We start from the raw sequence: 20,509 nt of genomic DNA, 5'->3' as shown, positions 1-20,509 counted from the left end.
TTGAGGAAAAGGAGGTTGAAATAATTGGTCCCAACGTGTTTTGAAGAAGAAAATGTATTTCATAATGTGATTATGTTTGAAAACCCATTCTTGGTTAAAATGTACCATTGAACATAAACAAGCATAATGAACAGTGAAACAATGTTTTTTACAAAAAATCTCATTTGTTCTCTGTTTAAATTCCGTGGTACAATTTTACAGAGGATCTGAAAATAATTTACTAAACAATTCTTTGTATAACTTGAACTTGTGCAAATTTTCTGCAGCAAATTACAAAAGAATGGACCTATGATTGCTATAAACAATTCGCCTAATGAAACACGCTGAGCAAATGTCCCTCTTCAGAGCCTCATTCACTTTAACTGTCTGGAAAAGAGCAGCGTGAACGTTCATCAAAACATCTTCTGTGTTGGTAAGGGTTTGGATCGACGTCGGTGAACCATATCATGATACATCTGGCTTACATCTTCACTTTGAACTTGCTTGCGTGTGAACTTGTGTAAGCATGTCCTAGTTTCAGTCACGACAAGTCGAGTTACTTTCAAGACAAATAACACAAAACACACTAGTCATTAAATCATTTATTTTGACCTTAATATAAACACGATGACCTCCAAAATGGTTTCAGATCATAGCTTTTTTTTTTTTTGTCAGACATATAAATACAAATCTCAACAAGGGAGAAGAACAGATAGTACAGGAGGGAAATCGATACAAAAGGTTGTTCTCCAATGAATTGGTTTCCTCGATGAAGGAATTGCTCATGACTCGCTCTGTGTGTGTGTGTGGTTTATCACAGTCAAAAACAAAACCGTCCCCAAAGAACTGAATCACCGGCCAGTGCTGTCAATGACATCGCGACGCTCTGAGATCTACGGCAGCCCAACTGTTCAAACCGTCAATGCTTGACTGGAGAGAACGGCATCTGAGACTCGAGTGTTGGCCCTGTTGCTGTGGGATTTGGACAGAGCGACAGCTGAATAAAATGGAGAGCGTTTGGACCTCAAGGCACTCGAGACACTGACACGCATCTTCACCCTTCGGAGACCAACAATTTGGGTTTCGTTCTACATGGCAAACAACAGCGAAACCAATTGGAAGAACAAACAATTATCTGTCATATCGATCCACCCATGTTTTCCAAAACCAAGGGTACTTTCGCATTTCACATGCATTTTCTGGGCCGACATGCAGAGGCTGGTCTATCAGCTCTCAATGATTACATGAAAATGGCCAATGCTAAAGAAGACAAAGCTGTGAGGCGATTCAACGGACCTCGTCTCTCAAAAAAACAAGAAGAACAAATGCATGTAAAATTGTCCGTAAAAACATCCATGCCTAAACTGTCGTGAAAGTTTACCCAATAATGATTTAAAACACATTTACAAATTAATTTGGCTTCTGCTTAAACTAAATCACGATTTATCTGAGAATGTCCAAAACTTTGTTTGCGGTTAGTTTGTAAAACCAAATTAGATTTCAACTTTTGTTTCAATGGAAATGGATGTAATATATATGACAATTTAACCGTAAATGGAATTACGAACGTATACACATGATAATTATATGTGTGTGTGTGTGTGTGTGTAAAGCAAAACAAATTCCTGTGCACATCAATAAATCACTACCGAATTAAAAATGATTGCTTTTGAAGAGTGCTTTTGTAAATGACAAAAAAAAAAAAAAACATTTCTGGAGCACAAATTTTTCGTTTTTCCATCATCTATGAACGACCGACACAACAGAACAGAACAGAACATGTCTCGCCTCACAGCCTTGATTTCAGTCTCTTCGAATGAAATGAACGAACGAGGTCGTACTAAACCACAAACCCAAACGGCAAAAGTGATCGTCTACGTCTACGATGAACGAATGAAGGGAAGGTGTCGTCATGCGAAACTAAAGAAAGGGGCCAATCAGCGTTCGGATCTAGACTCAGCCTTCCCGCGCTATACCTTCAGCAGAGAGTGTGAGGCATTCGAGTCACACACACACACACACACACTCAGCCGTCGCGAGGTCCGATCAGAGGTAGTGTGGATCCCATGAGCTGGACCTCAAAATGTCACAGCGCTCTTTACATATCAAACAAGAAGTATTTTATTTATTTATATATATATATATAAAGCTTGAGTCTGTATTTCTCCACCACAGTTTTAGTTTAAACACAAGCATCTGTCCTGATGTACACAATAAAAGTTGGGAACTTATCAAACAAAAACAAAACTAAACATTGCATTTAAAGTCGTCATTACCGAAAAAAATAAACCAAACAAAATCAGGGCGTCTTCATCTGAAACAATTCTGACCAGGATTATTGCAAAACTGTTCCTGGTAATTTCCTGTTTTTTTATTTATTTTTTATTATTTAAATCTAGAACAAAGGTTTGTTTTGTATGATTCACAATAACTTCAACTCAGCATCTCCGTTATGTCTGAGGCCTTGTGCGTTTGGAAACAAACAGACGAAGTCATATAACAGCCTCTGTTAGGAACTCAACAGAACAACTACCTCTACAGGAACATCCTCATTCTTCAGGACAGCACGACCACATGATACGCCCGTCATCTTTACAGTCCGTCGGCCGCTTTATTGCGAGTGCGTGTCGCCGACACAGAGGAGGAGCGGGAACAAAAGAGCGACGACTGAAGATTCGCTCTCCGGTCTGAATCCGTGGCTCGCCGTTGGGAGAGTTGAACGTCTTCTGGGCGCCTCTTTTCATACCTTCCATAATTTTTTTTTAGTTTTGTTTTTCCTCATAGTGGTTCTTTCCCAGGATTGGACTAGAAATGAAATCGACGGTAGATAAAAGAAAACACAAAAAAACAAACAAAAAAAAAAAACACGAGATCTCCGAAAGGAAGAGAGATTGTTCATCTTTAGAAAACTGAACGAAAGAGTACCGTGTCCCCCCCCCCCCCTCGGCCATCCAAAAGTCTCAGTGAGTGTTTAAACCCCCCTTCGGGAGTCTCATCTCTGGCCGGTCAGGGCTGAAAAGACGGGCGTCTGCGGGCCGCTGGCGGGCTGGGACACGGGTGGCCACGTGAGCGGCTGGTGCATGTGGTGGTGGTGGAGTGTGTGGTGTCCGGTGGGAGAGGACGGGGGCAGCCAGACGGGCTGGTTGGGCGGCGAGGAGGCCCAGAAGGAGCCGAAACCCTGTGAGGAGGAGTGTGAGGGGGGCGGAGGAGGAGGGGAACACGCCATGGACACCTGGGCAGAAGAAGCGCCGCTGGACTCGGACGTCCTCAGCTTGGAGAACATGGTGATGGCGTCAGGGAAGTTGGGTGGCGTGGCTGGAGTGTTGCGTGGAGTGCACATCTAAAAACACACACACACACACACACACACACACAATCATCAGATCAGTTTGTGAAGAATCCAGTTTAAAACATGTAGGGTTATTGTAGTTAACTCAAGCTAAAACCATTTAAAAAATCAAATCAAGTATATTTGTATAGCGCTTTTCACAATACAGACTTTTAGTTATTTGAAATGAAAGAAACTGTGCTAACACATCACAATAAGGTTTAGTTAATGTATTAAAGTCCCCCTGTGGTGAAAATCAAGTTTTTAATGTTGTTTATGTGTCTATGTGGTGTTTTTAATATGCTTTAAGACAAACCATGTGCAAATTCATAAGTCGACACCATTGCTGAGTATTTTCTCCTTAAAACTGCAGTGAACCAAAGACAGTCTCAAAAACACGGTTTGAAATCGCTGGTGTTTCTGACGTCACAAACTACCTTGTAGCCAATCAGATCAACGTGTGATCGTCAACCAGTGGATCTCTGAGCTGAGTGAGTGAGTGGAGGCGGGGCTCATTTGCATATTCATAGAACCGTGCATACTAAATGAGGCAAGGGTGTATCGTTACATTAAAGCGTTCAAGGAAAAAACACTTAAACCTGTAATTTTGGTGATCAAAAATGAGTTTTAAGCGATAAATTGATTGACTACAGGGGGTCTTTAACATTTCATTTATAAGTAAATGTTGAGATTATCTAAGTAAGATTAATAAATCTGTAGAAGTATTGTTCATGTAGTTAACTTATGTTAACTAATGAAGCCTTGTTGTAAAGTTTTACTGAAATAAAGAAACTAACTTATTTTGTTTCCAAAGCAACATTTCTCTTTTCATTTAGTTTGGCTTAGATGTACTAAATTAACTAAAACTGAAATAAATAAAAAAATTATTAAAAAAAAAAAAAAATATTGTAACTTATGACATTTCTAGAATCATTCAGTTAAAACTTTTCTTACAAGTAAAATGGCACATGGCGTAACAATCAAATAAAACCATACTGTCAAGATAAGAATAACCTGTTTTTTTAAACAAATATTATGATTTATAATTTAAATAACAGCACTTAGCATTATGATATGAACCACATAATATTTTAAAGCCTGAACTAACCTTGATACCAAAAAGACAATTGATCTAATATTTCAAGAAACTTATTGAACTTCAAACGTAGTCACGGAGGTCCTGTATGACATCATTTCCTGTTTTATGTTTCTTAACTCATGCTGGTCGCACCACATGACTTTGATTTGGTGGATGAACATCTTTTCGAATATTAATAAGCAGTTTTGTTTAAATATGACAAGGATTAAGTGTTTTTACCCTTAATAAAATGTGTATAATTTCTAAGGAATAATCATAAAGGATTATACTAAACGTATACATACATAGACATACATTATACACATTCATATATACATTAATTTTTATTTTTAAGATATATATTAAAAATTAAAATACACATATACATATGCATGTATACATGAATTTTAATACAGAAATTAAAACCTCATCATTGAAAAGGTGCATTCAAGTGAAAGTACACATGAATTGCATTTATTTATTTTGAATAAAATTAATAAATAGGACATCCAAAAAAAAAAAGATATTAAGAGCAGAATTTTCTCCTGTACATTTAAGACTTAAGACCATTCGTAAATAAATCTTATGAATAGCTAACCTTTGTGAAATGAAAACTCATTCTCTCCAGTGGCCTGGATAAAGGAGGTTAGTGTTGCGTTATAATACGTGAACGACATGATGCTACAAGCCGCTAATGTCCGACGTGAAGTTTGCAGTCATCTACATCACACACAGATGCGCATGTCAGATACTGATGAGGCTTTACGGGACCCTTAAACAAAAGTATATGCTCAGTAAGCAGGGTCAGATGCTCAAACTCCACAACATTGTGCTGAGCATCAGTCCCATGGTTCCCATAAAGCCCGAGTTTATGTTTGCACTGGTGCTCTTATGTCTCTCGGCTGTTATGAAGGAAAGTAGGACACGTATAATTGACAGCAGTTTGAGCTCCTGATAACTGCTCCTTTAATACACACACACACACACACACACACACACTGAGATCAGCTGACTGATACAAGAGGAGGAAGGGTTTGTCAGTTTATGGAGTTTAATTTAGGTTGAGAGCTATGGTGAGGGTCAAAGGGACGAAAACACATCAGTCTGTTAAGTAGGTCATCATCAGTGTGGATGTAAACACTGAAAGGTCAACACATCTTCACCCTCCTCAGTGTTTACATCAACACTGACTGGAAAACTACACCACACTCCTCTAACAGATTTTACATTCTGTATATGTGACCCTGGACCACAAAACCAGTCACAAGTCGCACGGGTGTATTTGTGGCAATAGCCAACGATACACTGTATGGGTCAAAATGATAGATTTTTCTTTTATGCCAAAAACATTAGGATATTCAGTAAAGACATTTTGTAAATTTCCTACCGTAAATATATAAAACATGTATGTTTGTGAGTGAATGCAGCACAATCGCCAACATAAATGGACAACTTTAAAGGAGATTTTCTCAATGTTTCGATTTTTTTGCACCCTCAAGATTCCAGATTTTCAATAGTTGTATCTTTATGCTATCAATTCCCACAATGGAAGTTAAGAAGGCCGACATAAAACAAACACTATTTGAGCTGACGAACAGCGCATACGTTCACGGGCTCCAGTGAGTGGTTTGAACTGTGCAGGATGTTTTGCTACGAGACTCCTCCTTCAAGGACAGTCATAACAGTGTGTGCCGGGCCCAGCGTAAAAATGACAACATAACCTACAGACACAGCATGTCCAAGGACCTGTTTGAGACCAGAGGGAGTCTCTATAGGGCTCGGCACTGCCTCAAGAGAGTCGACAACTTCCTATACTTCACCAGCAAGTATTTCATTCTCAGGAAACTTTGTATTATGTAAAAAAAAAAATGACTTTATCATTACAGCAAATTGTTTAAAAAAACAGAAGAAAACTGTGTACTTCGGATAAAAACAAATGTATAGGCTATTATTTTTTATTTCTTTTGTGTTGAGAACAAAACGGAAGTGACATCTGTGGGACTGTGGCCCTCAGGAAAAGTGTTTATAAATGTCTTTGTGTTGACTTGAGCTGACTGTATCATACAGACACACTCAGTAACAGCACATACACACACAAATGCTTCTGATCCAATCAGATCCTGCTCTTGGCTTTGCTCCGCCCCTTTGCCCATATATGGTCCCCAGCTGCATGATGTAATGGCTGCTCTCGAAATAAAAACAAACACAGCTACGCTTCCTGCCTCTGCTTTCCTCGAACACGCTCTCTTCACATACAGCCAGATTAAAAGAGGGAGAGGAGAACACATCCAGGCACGCACATGTCGAGGGCGGAGGCCGACGCTGATCTGACTGCAGGAATCGTATCGCGGCATGTCCACGGGGACTGGTTCTGTGAGAAGAGAAACTGATTGCGTAACCCTCGGCGGACTGAAGAACTGGGGATGCACGTCTGTTTTAGTTCGAGAGGAAACGGCTCGGCTCATGTTTCAGCCGTCTCAGTGATGAGGTTTAAAAACAGCTGCATGTGTGTGCGTGTACAGACACAAAAATCACTTCATCAAGCCCCAGACCACATGACTGAGGCTGAGATCTAGGTTTAGTCCAACACATCTTCAAATCAGTGATTGATAAGACTACATATATCATATATATCATGATTTTTCCCTCTGATACTTCTTAAATGCCGTTGACTACTCTGTAGTCTATAGACTAGTCTAGTCTTCCCTGATATTTTTTTGTCTACTAAAAGGGGGATGAAATGACACTTTACGAAAAGCTTTAGCATGCTGTGCTTTAGCTAAATGATAAAAGTTTAGTTTAGTTTGGTTCCTTTATTGTCCACATGTGGAAATTAGTCTTTGGCTTCACTGTACACCACACATTTACAATAAAAGTCTTACAATAACTGTTAAAAACTCGATGAGCAGTTTATAAATCACAAGGCTCAAAACTGCGACCATTTTGGTCACATATGCTCCCGAAATTTAGTCTGTGCGACCTCTCAATTTATTTGGGAGCATTTGTGCCAGCACAAATAATTCTTGTGGTGCGACCTGTTTTTATAAGTCGACCGGCCATATAATATATTTTCATATATGTTTTCATATGATAGATTTTGAGTTTGTAAGCTTTCAAACGATACCTAATTTATGATGATTACTAAAATATGTGATATGAAAAAAAGGCAAAAAAAAAAAAAAAAGGGCGCCAAGTGTCCGTTAATTAAGCCTGTTTTTCTTAAAATCCGTTCCTGAAAATCATAGCGATCAGGTGACTTCAGATCATCGAAGAATCACCCAGATTCTCGACAAACGAAAAAAATAAAAATCGATTTGGAAAGGGCTTTAAGCCAGCTTTCATATGGTAATGTAACATTCATATGTAATTGGTAAAATTTCACCCATATGGGTGATGGGTTTTCCCAGATAGCATCACATATTGGAACCGGAGGGTTTTTGCTCCAAAGACTCAATCGTTTTTTGGGGTTTTTTTGGCCAATCTTGGTTCCGGACTTGCACACAAACTGCATTGCAATAATTTCCCAAAATGTCATTTGTGTGAAAATATCACAAAAGCCCCATTCGGACGGGACTAGTTTTCCAGGTGGTAGTTAGAGAAATTCGAGAATCCCGTCAAATCCCGTCCGAATGCCAATATCTGTGATTGCTGATGTTGTATTATCCTAATGCTTCTCCTCATGTGTTTTTTGGCCTACTTGAGCCACCGTCTGCGCATCAATCTTTGGCATGTTTTAATTTAGTTTCAATATGAAAAAAACAACAACATAAAATTAATAAATAAATAGAGCAAAAAAAAAAAAGTATAAAAAATATACTATGTATAGTGTCAGGTAAGAGTAAGATACTTGTCTAGATTTCTCTGCTCTCTTATTTATTTCAAACAGCCGCTGCAATAAACTCGTGAAGTTTACTTGAATGGTTTTTTTATCAACAAATAATAAGTTAAAAGACATAAACATGACCTTCTGTAACGCCCACGTCTAGAAAACACACACTCCCACTTCTATAATACACATGGAGATGTTAATCCCGTCCGAATCAGTGCATGAAATCACAGACGTCGAGTGATAAGAATTGTAACTCAAATGTTGTTTCAAAAACTAGTCGTGTGAAAAACAATAAACAACATTGTCCACGAAGCCCCGACTAGTGTATTTCAGGCTCTTTAATAATATCCGTGGCCTTCAGGAAGTTCAGCCCCTCATTATTCTCTCAGATGCTATGTTGAGAACGGGACCGTCTGATGACAATGACAGGATGTTGAACACGGCATTGCTTTGCTTATTTTCTTCCCTTCTCTCTCCATGCTAAACACACTTACCATCTGGTGATGACTGGGGATGTTGGACTCCTGGAAAAACGAGCTCAAAGCCGTCTGTGGAAAGAGAGAGAGAGAAAGAGATGGGGATGAGACGGAGGAAGCTGTGTTACAACATGAATGGGCAGAGGAACTGGTTTGAAAACGTCGCTCTCTCCTCCCTCCTCCCTGCCACGGGTCAGTCGGTTCAAGCACTCTGCGATCTAAAAGAGGGTTTCTAAATCGGCACACGCAATCTGTGCAGGATTCTAGCAACTGATACACTATACAGGCTCAGAGCTCCGGAAAAATGTCAGATTGAAAAATACACAAACACCTGGGAAAACCAGTTGTGCTCCCCAAGACAAGCATCACTACTTTCACCAGTGTTATGTAATCAGATTACCTTTTTTCAAGCAACTAACTAGCAAAGTGTTGCATTATGGTTACATTTAACAAAATATCTGAGTTACTTTTTCAAATAACTCATTTATTTCACTTTTGTGTGGGACATGGCATTTTGTTTTTGTAATCAAGCTCTCAAATTATATAAAAATTTGGATTTAGATTTATCGGCCAATATCGGTTATCGGCTTTCAAATATAAAGAATCATCGGTTATCGGCGAAAGAGGTGAATTGAGTGTCTGGTGCGATACGCACGTTACGCGCAAGTGATTTTATTTGGTGCTTTCTGTGCATTCATGCACGTTGAAGCGAATCCACGTCTGACGCCTGATTTGAAAAATCTGAACTTTGGCGTCTGTTCGCTTCAAACGCTCGCTTTGGACGCGCGAGTGGACTCAAAATGTTCAAGCGTGTAGAAGTGAATTTGACGCTCAATTCGTGTTCGGTGTGAACGCAGCATAAAAATGCAATTTAAAACAAGCAATTTCCCTTGAATACATGTGAGTGTACACATTTTCATCAATATTTAAAAATATATTTTTTATTTTTTACATAAATATTTTAAATATATATATTTTTAAGATAAAAAAAAAATTATTTAACAAATATCATTATTCATTCATTCATAAATATCATTACATTACTGCGGGAGTTCCACCACATGACACTCTACCTGAACTAATCTTGACTCAATCATCTGATATTTTATATTTTATAATCATACTCATGACATCATTTCATGTTTAATGTTTTTTTGTTTTTTTCTTCAGCAAGTTTATCACATTGTATTATGCCAAAGTACAAACAAAGGTTTTCTTTTCTAGATTTCTCTCATCTTTTTATGAACCCTCTTCCTTCGTTATACCAGGAAAGTTGACTTTTGTATGAGTCATTGGATACATACAATCTATTTTGAATAAATGATTCATTGGAGCATCGTGTCAAGCCAAGAGTATCGTATCAATGTTTTCCGAATAGGATTTGCTGATGATTCACGTATTCAGAGCATCTCTGAACTCAACGTCTGGCCTTTAAACGGTCATGGTTTCAAAATATTGCCCAAGAACACACGAGAGTCTGGCCTCCCGTCCCTCAACCCCTCGTCTGGTAACACTTCCCTCACACTGAGCGCCCTCTTCTCATCCCCCGCCCGGCCCCTTCCCCCTCTCCAGTCTCTCTCCTGTTCTCTAGTTTTGTTTAACAACAGCCACGGCTAGTGCAGGAATGTCTGCGGCTTGACGTGACACACATATCAAGATGAACTCGCCAATCCGCCATTGTTTCCGCTGCTACAGAACCACACGGTTCTTTGTCATCAAATCTTCACCGTCCCTCCCCCAAACGCCATCATGTGTACAGAGATTGTTCTCATTTAAGTGCGGGACGATTGCTCATTTCCGACTGCACACACACGGTTATGGCTCTAAACAATGCTCGCTTGTAACACAGAGCATCTGTATTGTATTAACACTGGCACTAACTGCTAAAAGAGGGTTCCTCAATGTACAAACCCGGCATCCAATCTGAGTCGAACCCTGTTTGTTGAGATTATTTTGGATTATTCATGCACTACCTGATGCATATTTGCACACAAAAATGCTAAAACCTTACTAAAAAAAAAATCTGACAGTTGTAATCTAATTGGCTTGGAGTTCTGGGAATTGGGTTTTTATTGGTCTTAAAATTCCAGGCTGTTACAATGAGCTTCCCAACGTAAACCCTAGAGACCAAATCTTTGAAACTAGGGATGCACCGATATGAAAAATTTGCCAGATACCGATAACTCTTTATATTTAAAAGCTGATAACCAATATATTGGCCGATAAATCTAAATCCAATTTTTTTTAAATAATTTTTGAAAGCCTGATTACAAAAACAAAAGTCTCACCATTAAAAGCAATGTCCCAAACACACAGTTATAATGTTCTCATTATAATGTTATGTAGCCTATGACAGATCTGCACTGCACATGTTGAACTGAACTGGATTTTCCTTTTTTGAAGTGATTCCAATCATACTTCAAGCAGTTCAAAAACATCACGGCGAACAGTTTGAAGTCGGCACAAGTGTCTCAGCTGAAGGAAATGATCCATTATTTATTATTTATCACTATATATATATATATATATATATAGTGCATCCCTGTTTGCAACACATTCTGATATCAAGCTAATTCTTCGCACATTACACCTGATTTCAGATTGTATAATGTCGATAAATATCACAATGCTCCAGTCAAACGGCCAATATATTCGTTATCGGCTTTCAAATATAAAGAGTTATCGTATCGGCCAAATTTTTCATATCGGTGCATCCCTAGTTTCAGTTCTTGATGAGAATAATGCAATGTGAATCAGGCTGAAAGGTCTGGATTCATGAAACCTGTACTGCAACCGATGCCGACCAATGACAACAGACACGTTTGTCGGGTTTCGTCGGATCAGTGCGTTACCCCTGTCGCCGTTGGTCAGCGATTGGTTTCCCCTATTGAACATGTTGAATCGACACTTGTTGGGTTGTGGAATGTCATAAAAGTGGTGTACTGTAATCTGGTGATTGCCGGCATTGGTTGAAATCTGTTGTGTAGTATGAATTGGCCTTCAGACGGTCAAAAATGCTGTTTGGCTAGGTAGCAAAAATAATTTAGTTTACACAAACAAATCAAGAACTTTGTTGATTACAGATTAAAGGTGCAGTCACACTGTTGTTTGGCGAATTTCAAACTTCACGCGTAATTGGACAAATTAACTTGTGGAACAAGACAAGTTGTGGAATTGTCAAGTTCACGTAACTTAATTTTCTCAATTAAATTAAGTTTATTTACTTAAACTCCCCCTGTAGTCAATCATTGTATCCTTTAAAACTCATCTTTGATCATCAAGATGACATATTTAAACGTTTTTTCCTTGAAAATAAAATTATTCATGCCTTAAAATAGCTTGAATGCAACGTTGCCTCATTTAGTATACATGGTTCTATGAATATGCAAATTAGCCCCGCCTCCACTCACTCGCACCAGCTCAGAGATCCACTGGTTGTCGATCACACTTTGACCTGATTGGTAACAAGGTAGTTTGTGACGTCAGAAACACCAGCGATTTCAAACCGTGTCTTTGGTTCACTGCAGTTTTAAGAAGAAAATACTCAGCAATGGTGTCGACTTGTGAATTTGCACATGGTTTGTCTTAAAGCACATTAAAAACACTACATAGACATATAAACAACATTAAAAACTCGATTTTTTCCACAGGGGGACTTTTAGGCATTTTAGGAATAATTAGGCAACGAGTTTGCCATCTTGAAACTGATGCAATGTGAAATGTGAAATTCCAGGCCACAGCAAATTTTGGATTTCGATATCACTGCATAAAGTAACTGTAAATGCGAGTGCACCTTGCAGTCAGTGACGGCATCAATTTTGTTGCATTGTCATTTTCTATGTACAATTTCTTAACATTTCATTTATTCATGTTAGCAGGACCAATGTGTAGTTGTTTAGCCGTTGTCTTCATTTACCGATTCATGAATCCGCAATAAACTAATTTAAATTCGGTTCTCAGCTTGTTTTTTGATGTGTAGCCTAGATAAAGAAAGCATTCAGGTAGCCTACAAAACTATTATAATGTAAATTACAATCACGATTACAATATCAAGGGAAACGATTGGCAATTATGCTTACTGTCAGTTTCTAGTCGGTTTTGAGAGTCGTGTCCAGCCTCGCTGCAAATACTGCTGATTTCTGCCATTACGGTGGAAATTAGCGGGTACAGAACATGCCCACAGAGAGCCATCTAACCAACACAACACAATAAACCAGGTCACTTATGTGCAGAAAGGGACGGCGAATCGACACACAAGCTGCTGGAGCGAGTCAAACTCATTATGCTGTCAAGTGGACACTGGTCTGGGAAATAGGAATATCAACAAACACTCAAATGTCAGTGAATCTGTTTTTACACTTGGTTTGATGGCTTGGCCCTGGCATACCTTTGATTTGAACCTTTCCAGAAGGTCTCTTTCCACATTGTAGTGTTTGTTTCTGAACTGTGATAGTACTAGCGTCAGATGTTTACCACTGTCACCAGGTTACGGCAACAGCTTCTCCAGGTTTATTCAGGTTCATCATTCATCCCCCAACACAACAGCACTGCACTTGCGTCCGCCACAGAGGCAAGAGACGCAGGCCGGTAATAGATTTCTGGAATAAGAGCTTTCCAGGAAAAACTAGGCGTGTTCGGGGTGTAACAACATATCATGTCACAATATAATCGCAATACAAAAATGCAACAATATATTTAGTGGATAGTTCACCCAAAATAAATATTACTGTGTGTAAAAAAAAAAAAAAAGAAGAGTTTTAGTGTCAGCACTACATGTTGAATATAAATGTATAATAATACAATTGGGGAATATTTATGGGTCCTGATAATGCCAAATGTCTTATGTTACCAGTAAAAAGTGGCCTACATTATTTTAAATATCTAGTCAGTGAAAGAGTGCAAGCATATTAGTTTAAAATAATTATGTTTTCAGTTTCAGAATCATGAATATTTTTATTCTGGTGTCTCTACTGTCCTGTGCATTGGGTTTCCAGCACCAAGTCCAAGCCTGATTATTTATACTCCAATGTAAATCCAAATTAAGCATTTTAATACATTTTTTGTTAACATTTTATCATATGTCTTGGAGTATCGCAATAATATCGTATCGTGAGTTCAGTATCGTGATATGTATCGAATCGTGACACGAGGGTGTCGTTACACCCCTACTTTACGTTGATATTCAAAGCTTCCCGAGACTAAAACACATACTTCCATAGCATGTAAGCTTTAGCTGCTGATGTTATCACAGAAGGTTAAGAGCAGAGCTTTCTGACCCCTTCATCTGTCACCAAACCTATACGTCGTATAAGAGCCGTAGAGATCCAAAGGGGACACTTGTCCTAGACATGCACTTGGTACAATCAATCAAACCACTACTACACAACACCAGAGAGAGAGAGAGAGAGACCCTGTTAGACCACCTGTTCAACTCAGAAGCAGATACATTCGAGAAACCATCTGGACGTGGCCGATACTTCAGGATCAAATGGAGAACGTCAGTGCTGAGAATGTAAACACAAGTGTGTCTGTTAGTTAAGGTGTGGTTGACTTCCTTTCTTTCGCCATAAAAAAAAAAAAGAGACCAGTAAAAGTTAACAAACACTAACCACAGAATATGAGGAAAGAGTTATGACAACACCCTGATACACCATGCATACTGCAAACACAGCTTGCAAAGATTTAAGGCCCGTTCACACCAAGAGCATTGACTATTAAGATAACTATATTATCGTATCATATACAATCAAACCATAATTGATTCAGACACCTTGGCTTCAACATTTCTCACATTATCACAGTTTAGTCGCTATAGTTTAGAAAATGGTAATAAAATATGACAAGAACTCAGAGTTATCGAATCAGTTGATATTTCACTGGTTTTGGCCATCCTTCTGTTAGACTGTCTCACAGATGAATTCGGTTGAATATCTGTCAGCTGTTTAACTACACAATTAGTCCAGTCATTTTATGAAAAAATGTAGGACAAATTGCAACAGAAGCAAACTCAACTGATTTTGTATCCTCAATATGTCCTGAGTAAGGGAAAAAAAGCCCCGAAGAATCCCATTAGGGGGAAGTTTCAAAAAAGACCCAAATATACCCTATTCATTCTTTTATCACGTGAATAGGGTAAAAAAATTATAAAAATTTGGGACTGTTTATGGGGATTCACTTTTTATTTGACCTACCTTTAGTCTTCTGCATTCCCCTTACCCTTGTCTCCTGTTCTTCCCTCAGATTCATCCCCAGAAACAGCCCCACAGACCCAGCCCCAAACCCCATCTCTGCAATAATAATTAATAAAGGCTGGTTTCTAAAGTACTTCTTCCTGCCTCTATGTATTAATGCTCATGGGTAGCCTAAATGGGTTCCATTCAGACCTTAACATTAAGTATTTTATGGTTATGTGTCAACAAGATCCAACAAGACATTTTCACCTGGCTAGACCCAATGTTTAGATCTGTTGTGGTATTTATGCAAATTAGCACATACGTAATTAGATTATGCACCGTTTGTCCATGTTAACAAACAATTAAAAAAAACTTGTAATACATTTTTTGTTTGTCTTGATGCAAGTAATCAACTGAGTAATTTTCATGGTGATATCTAAAGGTTAAATGTTGTACCCTATTCACGTGAGAAAAGAATGAATGGGGTGTATTTGGGTCTTTTTCGAAACTTTCCCCTAATGGGATTCTTCGGGGCTTTTTTCCCTTACTAAGGTCATATTGAGGATACAAAATCAGTTGAGTTTGCTTCTGTTGCAATTTGTCCTAGGTAGACCCCCATTTTGGCTTAAAATGACTGGACTATATTAGATAATAGCCTACCAATTTAGGTCAACCAATCACCAAGCAATGCTTAATTTTGTTCAGTCTGTGGTGTAAAAATGTCGCATTAGCAATTAAAGAAAAAACGGCCAGGTCAAAGTGTCTGAATAATTAATAGTCCTAAATGTTTACTGGTAGTCCATTGTATGAAGAATTTTTAGGTAAAATGTGTCACAGTTTACTTTATTTTGCTATCCTCGCTTACATAAATTAACTATAGTGTCCTGCACCCACTAGTAAAAAACTATAAAAAAAATGATATCTGGTGTCTGAATAATTTTTGGTGTGACTAAGTTGCAGTTTAGGCTGAATCTGAAAACTCCCTGCTATGAAAAAAATGCGTTAAAAGAGTTTTTTTTTCTTCTTCTGCCTCCTTATTTGTTTAGTCTACCAAAAGAAACTATATATTTTATAATAGTATAAGTTTAGATTGGCAAAATAACTGGACGCCACTTCCTAAATTAAAAAAAAGTATCAATAAAAGCGGTTTCAGACACTGTTCTTTGTAAAAACAGGCAGCATTCGAGTCCAAACACATCAGAGTAAACTTTACCCTACTTACTAGGGTTGAGCTAAAGGGAACTGACTTGCTCATTGGCTTACTACACGTATGTGCACTTTATAAACAATGCACACATGAACTAGTCAAACCAGTGTGTGTGTGTGTGTCCTAACAAAAACCATAACAGGAACAAAACACACACACACACGTGAGAGGATGTGAATGATTAAAGTGTGCTTGGGTGCATTTGGCTGAATTTTCACCAGGGAATGTAAATAAAAAACTGTCTATCTCTCTCTCTCTCCCCCTCTCTCTCTTTCTTTCTCTGTGAGTGTGTTGCAACACTGCTGATGAGATCGTCTCTGAGGCATGTCCGTTTGTGGCAAACACTTCTTCCTTACAGGAAACACTCAAAACAACCACACGACACTTCTAATGTGAGCTGCCGTAAAACTGGAAAACACTTCTTCATAAACCATCATAACAAACAGAAATTGACAAGAAATGCAACACTAAAGCTGCATGTACCATTTCTGTACTGTTCTTCCATCACGGTTGTTTGGCAGTATTTTGTCTGTCACACTTATCTTTGGTGTAAACATCTCTTTGGGTGATTTTGTGCTCACATATTTTCAGTAAATGTATGATGGTTATGTCTAGTCATATCCATCCATCTCTCTATCCATGTGTACCAAGGTCATGGGTTCGATTCCCAAATGAATGGATGCATGAACTGAGAAAATATACACCAAATTCAGTGTTGCTTTGGATAAAAGCATCTGGCAAATGAATAAATGCAAATACATGCATAAATGTACCTCTTCACCTAATCTTTTCATTCAATCTACCCATCCAATTTTCCATTAATCTATTTACCGTCTATCTCTGTATCAATCAACCTCTTCATCAATACATCCATTTGACGTTACATGTTTGAATGAGTCTTCAAACCAGCAAATTTCAACACTGCTTCCTCTCTGACCACCTTCGCCTTAATTTACATAACTGTAAAACACACACACACACACACACACTTCCACCCGTGTTAAACAGACAGATAATCTCAGTGAGCTGCTCGTGGCTTTATAGTGGATTCAAACACAAAGCTGCTCTGCCTCAGACTGGCTAACAGGCTAACAGCAGACTAGCCCTTAGAAAGCCGAAAACATTACCGAGATAGTCAACACGAAACGCTTTACTCATTGTTTACAAGCAAACAAATGCGACGTGGCTTTACATAACGCGGCGAATGCATCCGGCGCGATGAAGAGGCGCTTTGAACGAACGCACATACAGAAGCATCTCCGTCCACCTCTAGTGATCTGCGGTTTAAAAGGCTAGTATACAGTATATGGTGAATATAGTGTTGGTAAGGATGATTGATCGACGGTTACCTCGAACTGCCAGTGCGCCGCTTGCAGAAGCTGCTTCGCCTGATCCGCCGCGCAGCCCGCGGTCAAAACAAACTGGTTAATCATCACTTGATGTCTCAGTTCGTCCATATTCACCGACATTCGCTCCTCCGCGACTCCCGTGAACGGAAATCCCCGTGCGATGTGTGTGTGTTCGTTGAAAGCGAGGCCCTTGCTTGCTTCACACACTCTCTCCGTCCTCGCTCTCCTTTCCAGTAACAACAAATATTTTCATGTCATCATCACCACTAACAACAAACCCGAGCGCGGCCTCTGATTGGCTTACAGAGCCAAAACAGCGAGTACACACGGGCGTCCCATTGGTCAATCGACAAATTACCTATCGGCTCAAGTGACGTAATTTAAAGCAACGCGTCGCGCGTGGTTGGACGCTAGCGATCGGCATGAGCGCTCTCATTGGTCAGAATAGCAGAAAGGCATCGCGTAGTTATTGAATACTTTCTGTTTACATTGCTTTCACTGGAGTGGACACACACACACGCGTATACTGTGCACTGTTCATTGGGCTAGTAAAGTCTTTTAAAATAAAGTCACCATGAAATCAAAATGGACTATTCTTATTTTTAATGGCATATTGCAGTTTATTATAAATTATTCATGTGCCTGGTAATCTGTAATCAAAACAAACTCCCCTGCCTCTTGCATCTTATCTCATCTCTTCTAAGATGACGAGTTTACCGACATGGGGGCGGGGCAACCTGTCACTCACATGAGATCCACCAATAGTAAACCACAACCATCCAATCAAATCCAAATGGACAAAATCAAGTCCCACCCTACTTTTTTTGTCTTCTGTTTCACTCAGATGTCAAAATGTAAGTTTTTATGGCTTTAGGTATGAATAGCCTATGTTAGCCTTAAGCCGCTTTCACACAGAGATTCAGGAAAATACACAGATAATGTGTCCCGGGATTTGTCCCGGGAACGTTTGATTTTGGTTATTTCACACTGCCAGTGATTTTCCGGGATCTGTGAGCGCGTTCACACACATCCCGTAAAGATCCTGTAGAGACACAGCGTGACGTCAGGATGTGACGTGTAACGTACGCGTCGAACGATCTCAGCTTCAGCGTGGATAATAAGGAGCTCCCTGGTCTCTGCTTCATTCCAGTTTGCAGACATTTTTTCGTTCTTTCTTTGTTGATGACGAACACAAACTTTCTTCTAAGAGCAACAGAGTTGCACGATAACTACGCCATTGCGATGGCACGTGTGTCATCACTACAACACACCTCTTACGCCATTTGTCCTGGCTTTTGTTCACACAGGGCACGTTCCGGGACTGATCCCGGCAATGTTACAAGGTACAAAACGTACAGTCTCTCACTTCCGATCGATGATTTTGATGACATCACTTTGCACTTCAGCTTCTCATCAGATTTTCTGTCCAATCAAATGCTCTCTAGAATCTGAAGCCATGCCCCCTACACTATAAATAGACGCTGAATCTGCGGCTGAAATCGGTCACTTGTTCACACAATTACTATGTTCTACATGGTGAATGGCACATAGTGCACTATATAGGGGATAGGGAACGATTCAGACAGTGTAAATATGATTTACATTAGGCCGAATGAAGTCTGGTTTCACGTTAGTGTCATACAAACACCGCTGCGTGAACACAGTCTGCTTCGGTCCAGAGACACGACACACAGAGCGGATCATATGCGCGCGTCACCGCAGACCAGAAAACGTATCGAACCCATTGAATTCAGCACAGAAAGCTATTTTAAAGGGATATGGAAGGTATTAGGATGAGAAACAGTTAGAGATTAGGAGGAAACTGCGGCTTTATCAAGCTCAACAGCTCTGGCCGAGATGTGATATAAACGAAACGCTGGTTATTTAAAACTAACGCTAACCAGTGACTGAGGTCACTTCAGTGATTTGGGAAAAGCCTGTAAAAGTCCTGGCAGAAAGCGATGCTTAAGTATGTAGTGTAACGACGAATTATTATTTTTTCCGAAGTGTTAACTAATAATTGTTGCAAACCAGTACTACCATCAAAATATTAGTGCATTCCTGGAACTGGGCGTCGTTACACTACATCCTTATTCATCGCTTTCTGCCAGGACTTTTACGGGCTTTTCCCAAATCACGGAAGTGACGTCGACGTCCGGGTTAGCGGTAGCATAAGCCATCAGGCAAGTGTTATTTAAATAAACTTGTGATGTACTTACAAACTTTCCAATGCCTCGTTTTATGAGTACAGAACCTATTTGTACTACTGTAGAAGTTTGGTACCATTCTGGGCATTATTAGTGGGGTAATTTACGAGATACAACCTTGGATCCATTAGCGCCTGCACTAAGCCATCCGGCTGATATCTCTAAATAAGCTCTAACTTTAATAATGTTCGACCAAGGGGAAAAAGGCTTCTGGGGGGTGTTTGGCTCGAGGTCATGGTGCAAAGGACTCTAGGTTGATGTTACTCTGAACCATCCCTTTAAGACAAGACCAATATTACATATTAAAACCACAAGCCTATAATAAGCTAAATTAAAATGTAATAACTAAAGAATATGAATGCCACATAGCTCACAAAGGCTTCAGCCAGGTGTAAATTGGGACATTGTTAGCCACTGCTTTGAAATGAATTAAGGAGTTTCAACCCACCCAGCTGAGAGAGTGTGAATAATTCAGAGCGGGTGTCAGAGAAAGCCTGTTATGGAGAAGGCTATCTATAATGTAATGCAGCTGGGCGTTTCTCCTGTGATCTGTGTGTTGAGTTGTAACACAGTGATCTGGATGTGAGAAGGGTTACAGACACACGAGTATCAGCACACTGAGCGACTGCATGCTATGGAAAGGCTATAGAAACCACACCTTCAGTCATAATAAACTGTTTCGAGAAATGACGTAAAAAGGCTTTCACAACTTTTATTGACCATCTCGCACCGAGTGATACTGAAAGTGTTCTGCCCTAAAAGTGATGTGAATCATCTGAGACCGTAAGTCATAGAGAGCCCACGCACACACACACACACACGTCGGACATTAGGTGGCGCTATAGCCTAAGTACATTTGCGTTTTGGTTCATAACTCTGGAAC

At 39.4% G+C, this 20,509-nt stretch overlaps 1 protein-coding gene across 1 annotated transcript; it reads right to left on the bottom strand.

The window, feature by feature from the left end:
- Window positions 1-566: 566 nt before the first annotated feature.
- Window positions 567-17,693, bottom strand: ubald2 (UBA-like domain containing 2). The gene is made up of 3 exons (XM_084135876.1): window positions 17,420-17,693; window positions 8,709-8,762; window positions 567-3,319 (listed from the first exon to the last, which is right to left on the bottom strand). The coding sequence occupies exons 1-3, from the start codon at window positions 17,537-17,539 to the stop codon at window positions 2,972-2,974; spliced, it is 522 nt and encodes a 173-aa protein (XP_083992002.1). The 5' UTR covers window positions 17,540-17,693; the 3' UTR covers window positions 567-2,971.
- Between the last annotated feature and the right edge of the window lie 2,816 nt (window positions 17,694-20,509).

This window comes from Abramis brama (assembly GCF_963993115.1).
Source record: "Abramis brama genome assembly, chromosome: 1".
Taxonomy (NCBI): domain Eukaryota; kingdom Metazoa; phylum Chordata; class Actinopteri; order Cypriniformes; family Leuciscidae; genus Abramis; species Abramis brama.
This window is presented reverse-complemented; position numbering and strand designations above follow the sequence as displayed.

What these genes read in the sequence shown, in the direction of transcription:
- ubald2 (XM_084135876.1), bottom strand. Translation starts at nt 17,539, where the DNA reads ATGTCGGTGAATATGGACGAACTGAGACATCAAGTGATGATTAACCAG. An exon ending in CGGCGCACTGGCAGTTCGAG is followed by an intron (nt 8,763 to 17,419) that starts GTAACCGTCGAT and finishes CTCTTTCCACAG; the next exon opens with ACGGCTTTGAGCTCGTTTTT. An exon ending in TCCCCAGTCATCACCAGATG is followed by an intron (nt 3,320 to 8,708) that starts GTAAGTGTGTTT and finishes GTGTGTTTTTAG; the next exon opens with ATGTGCACTCCACGCAACAC.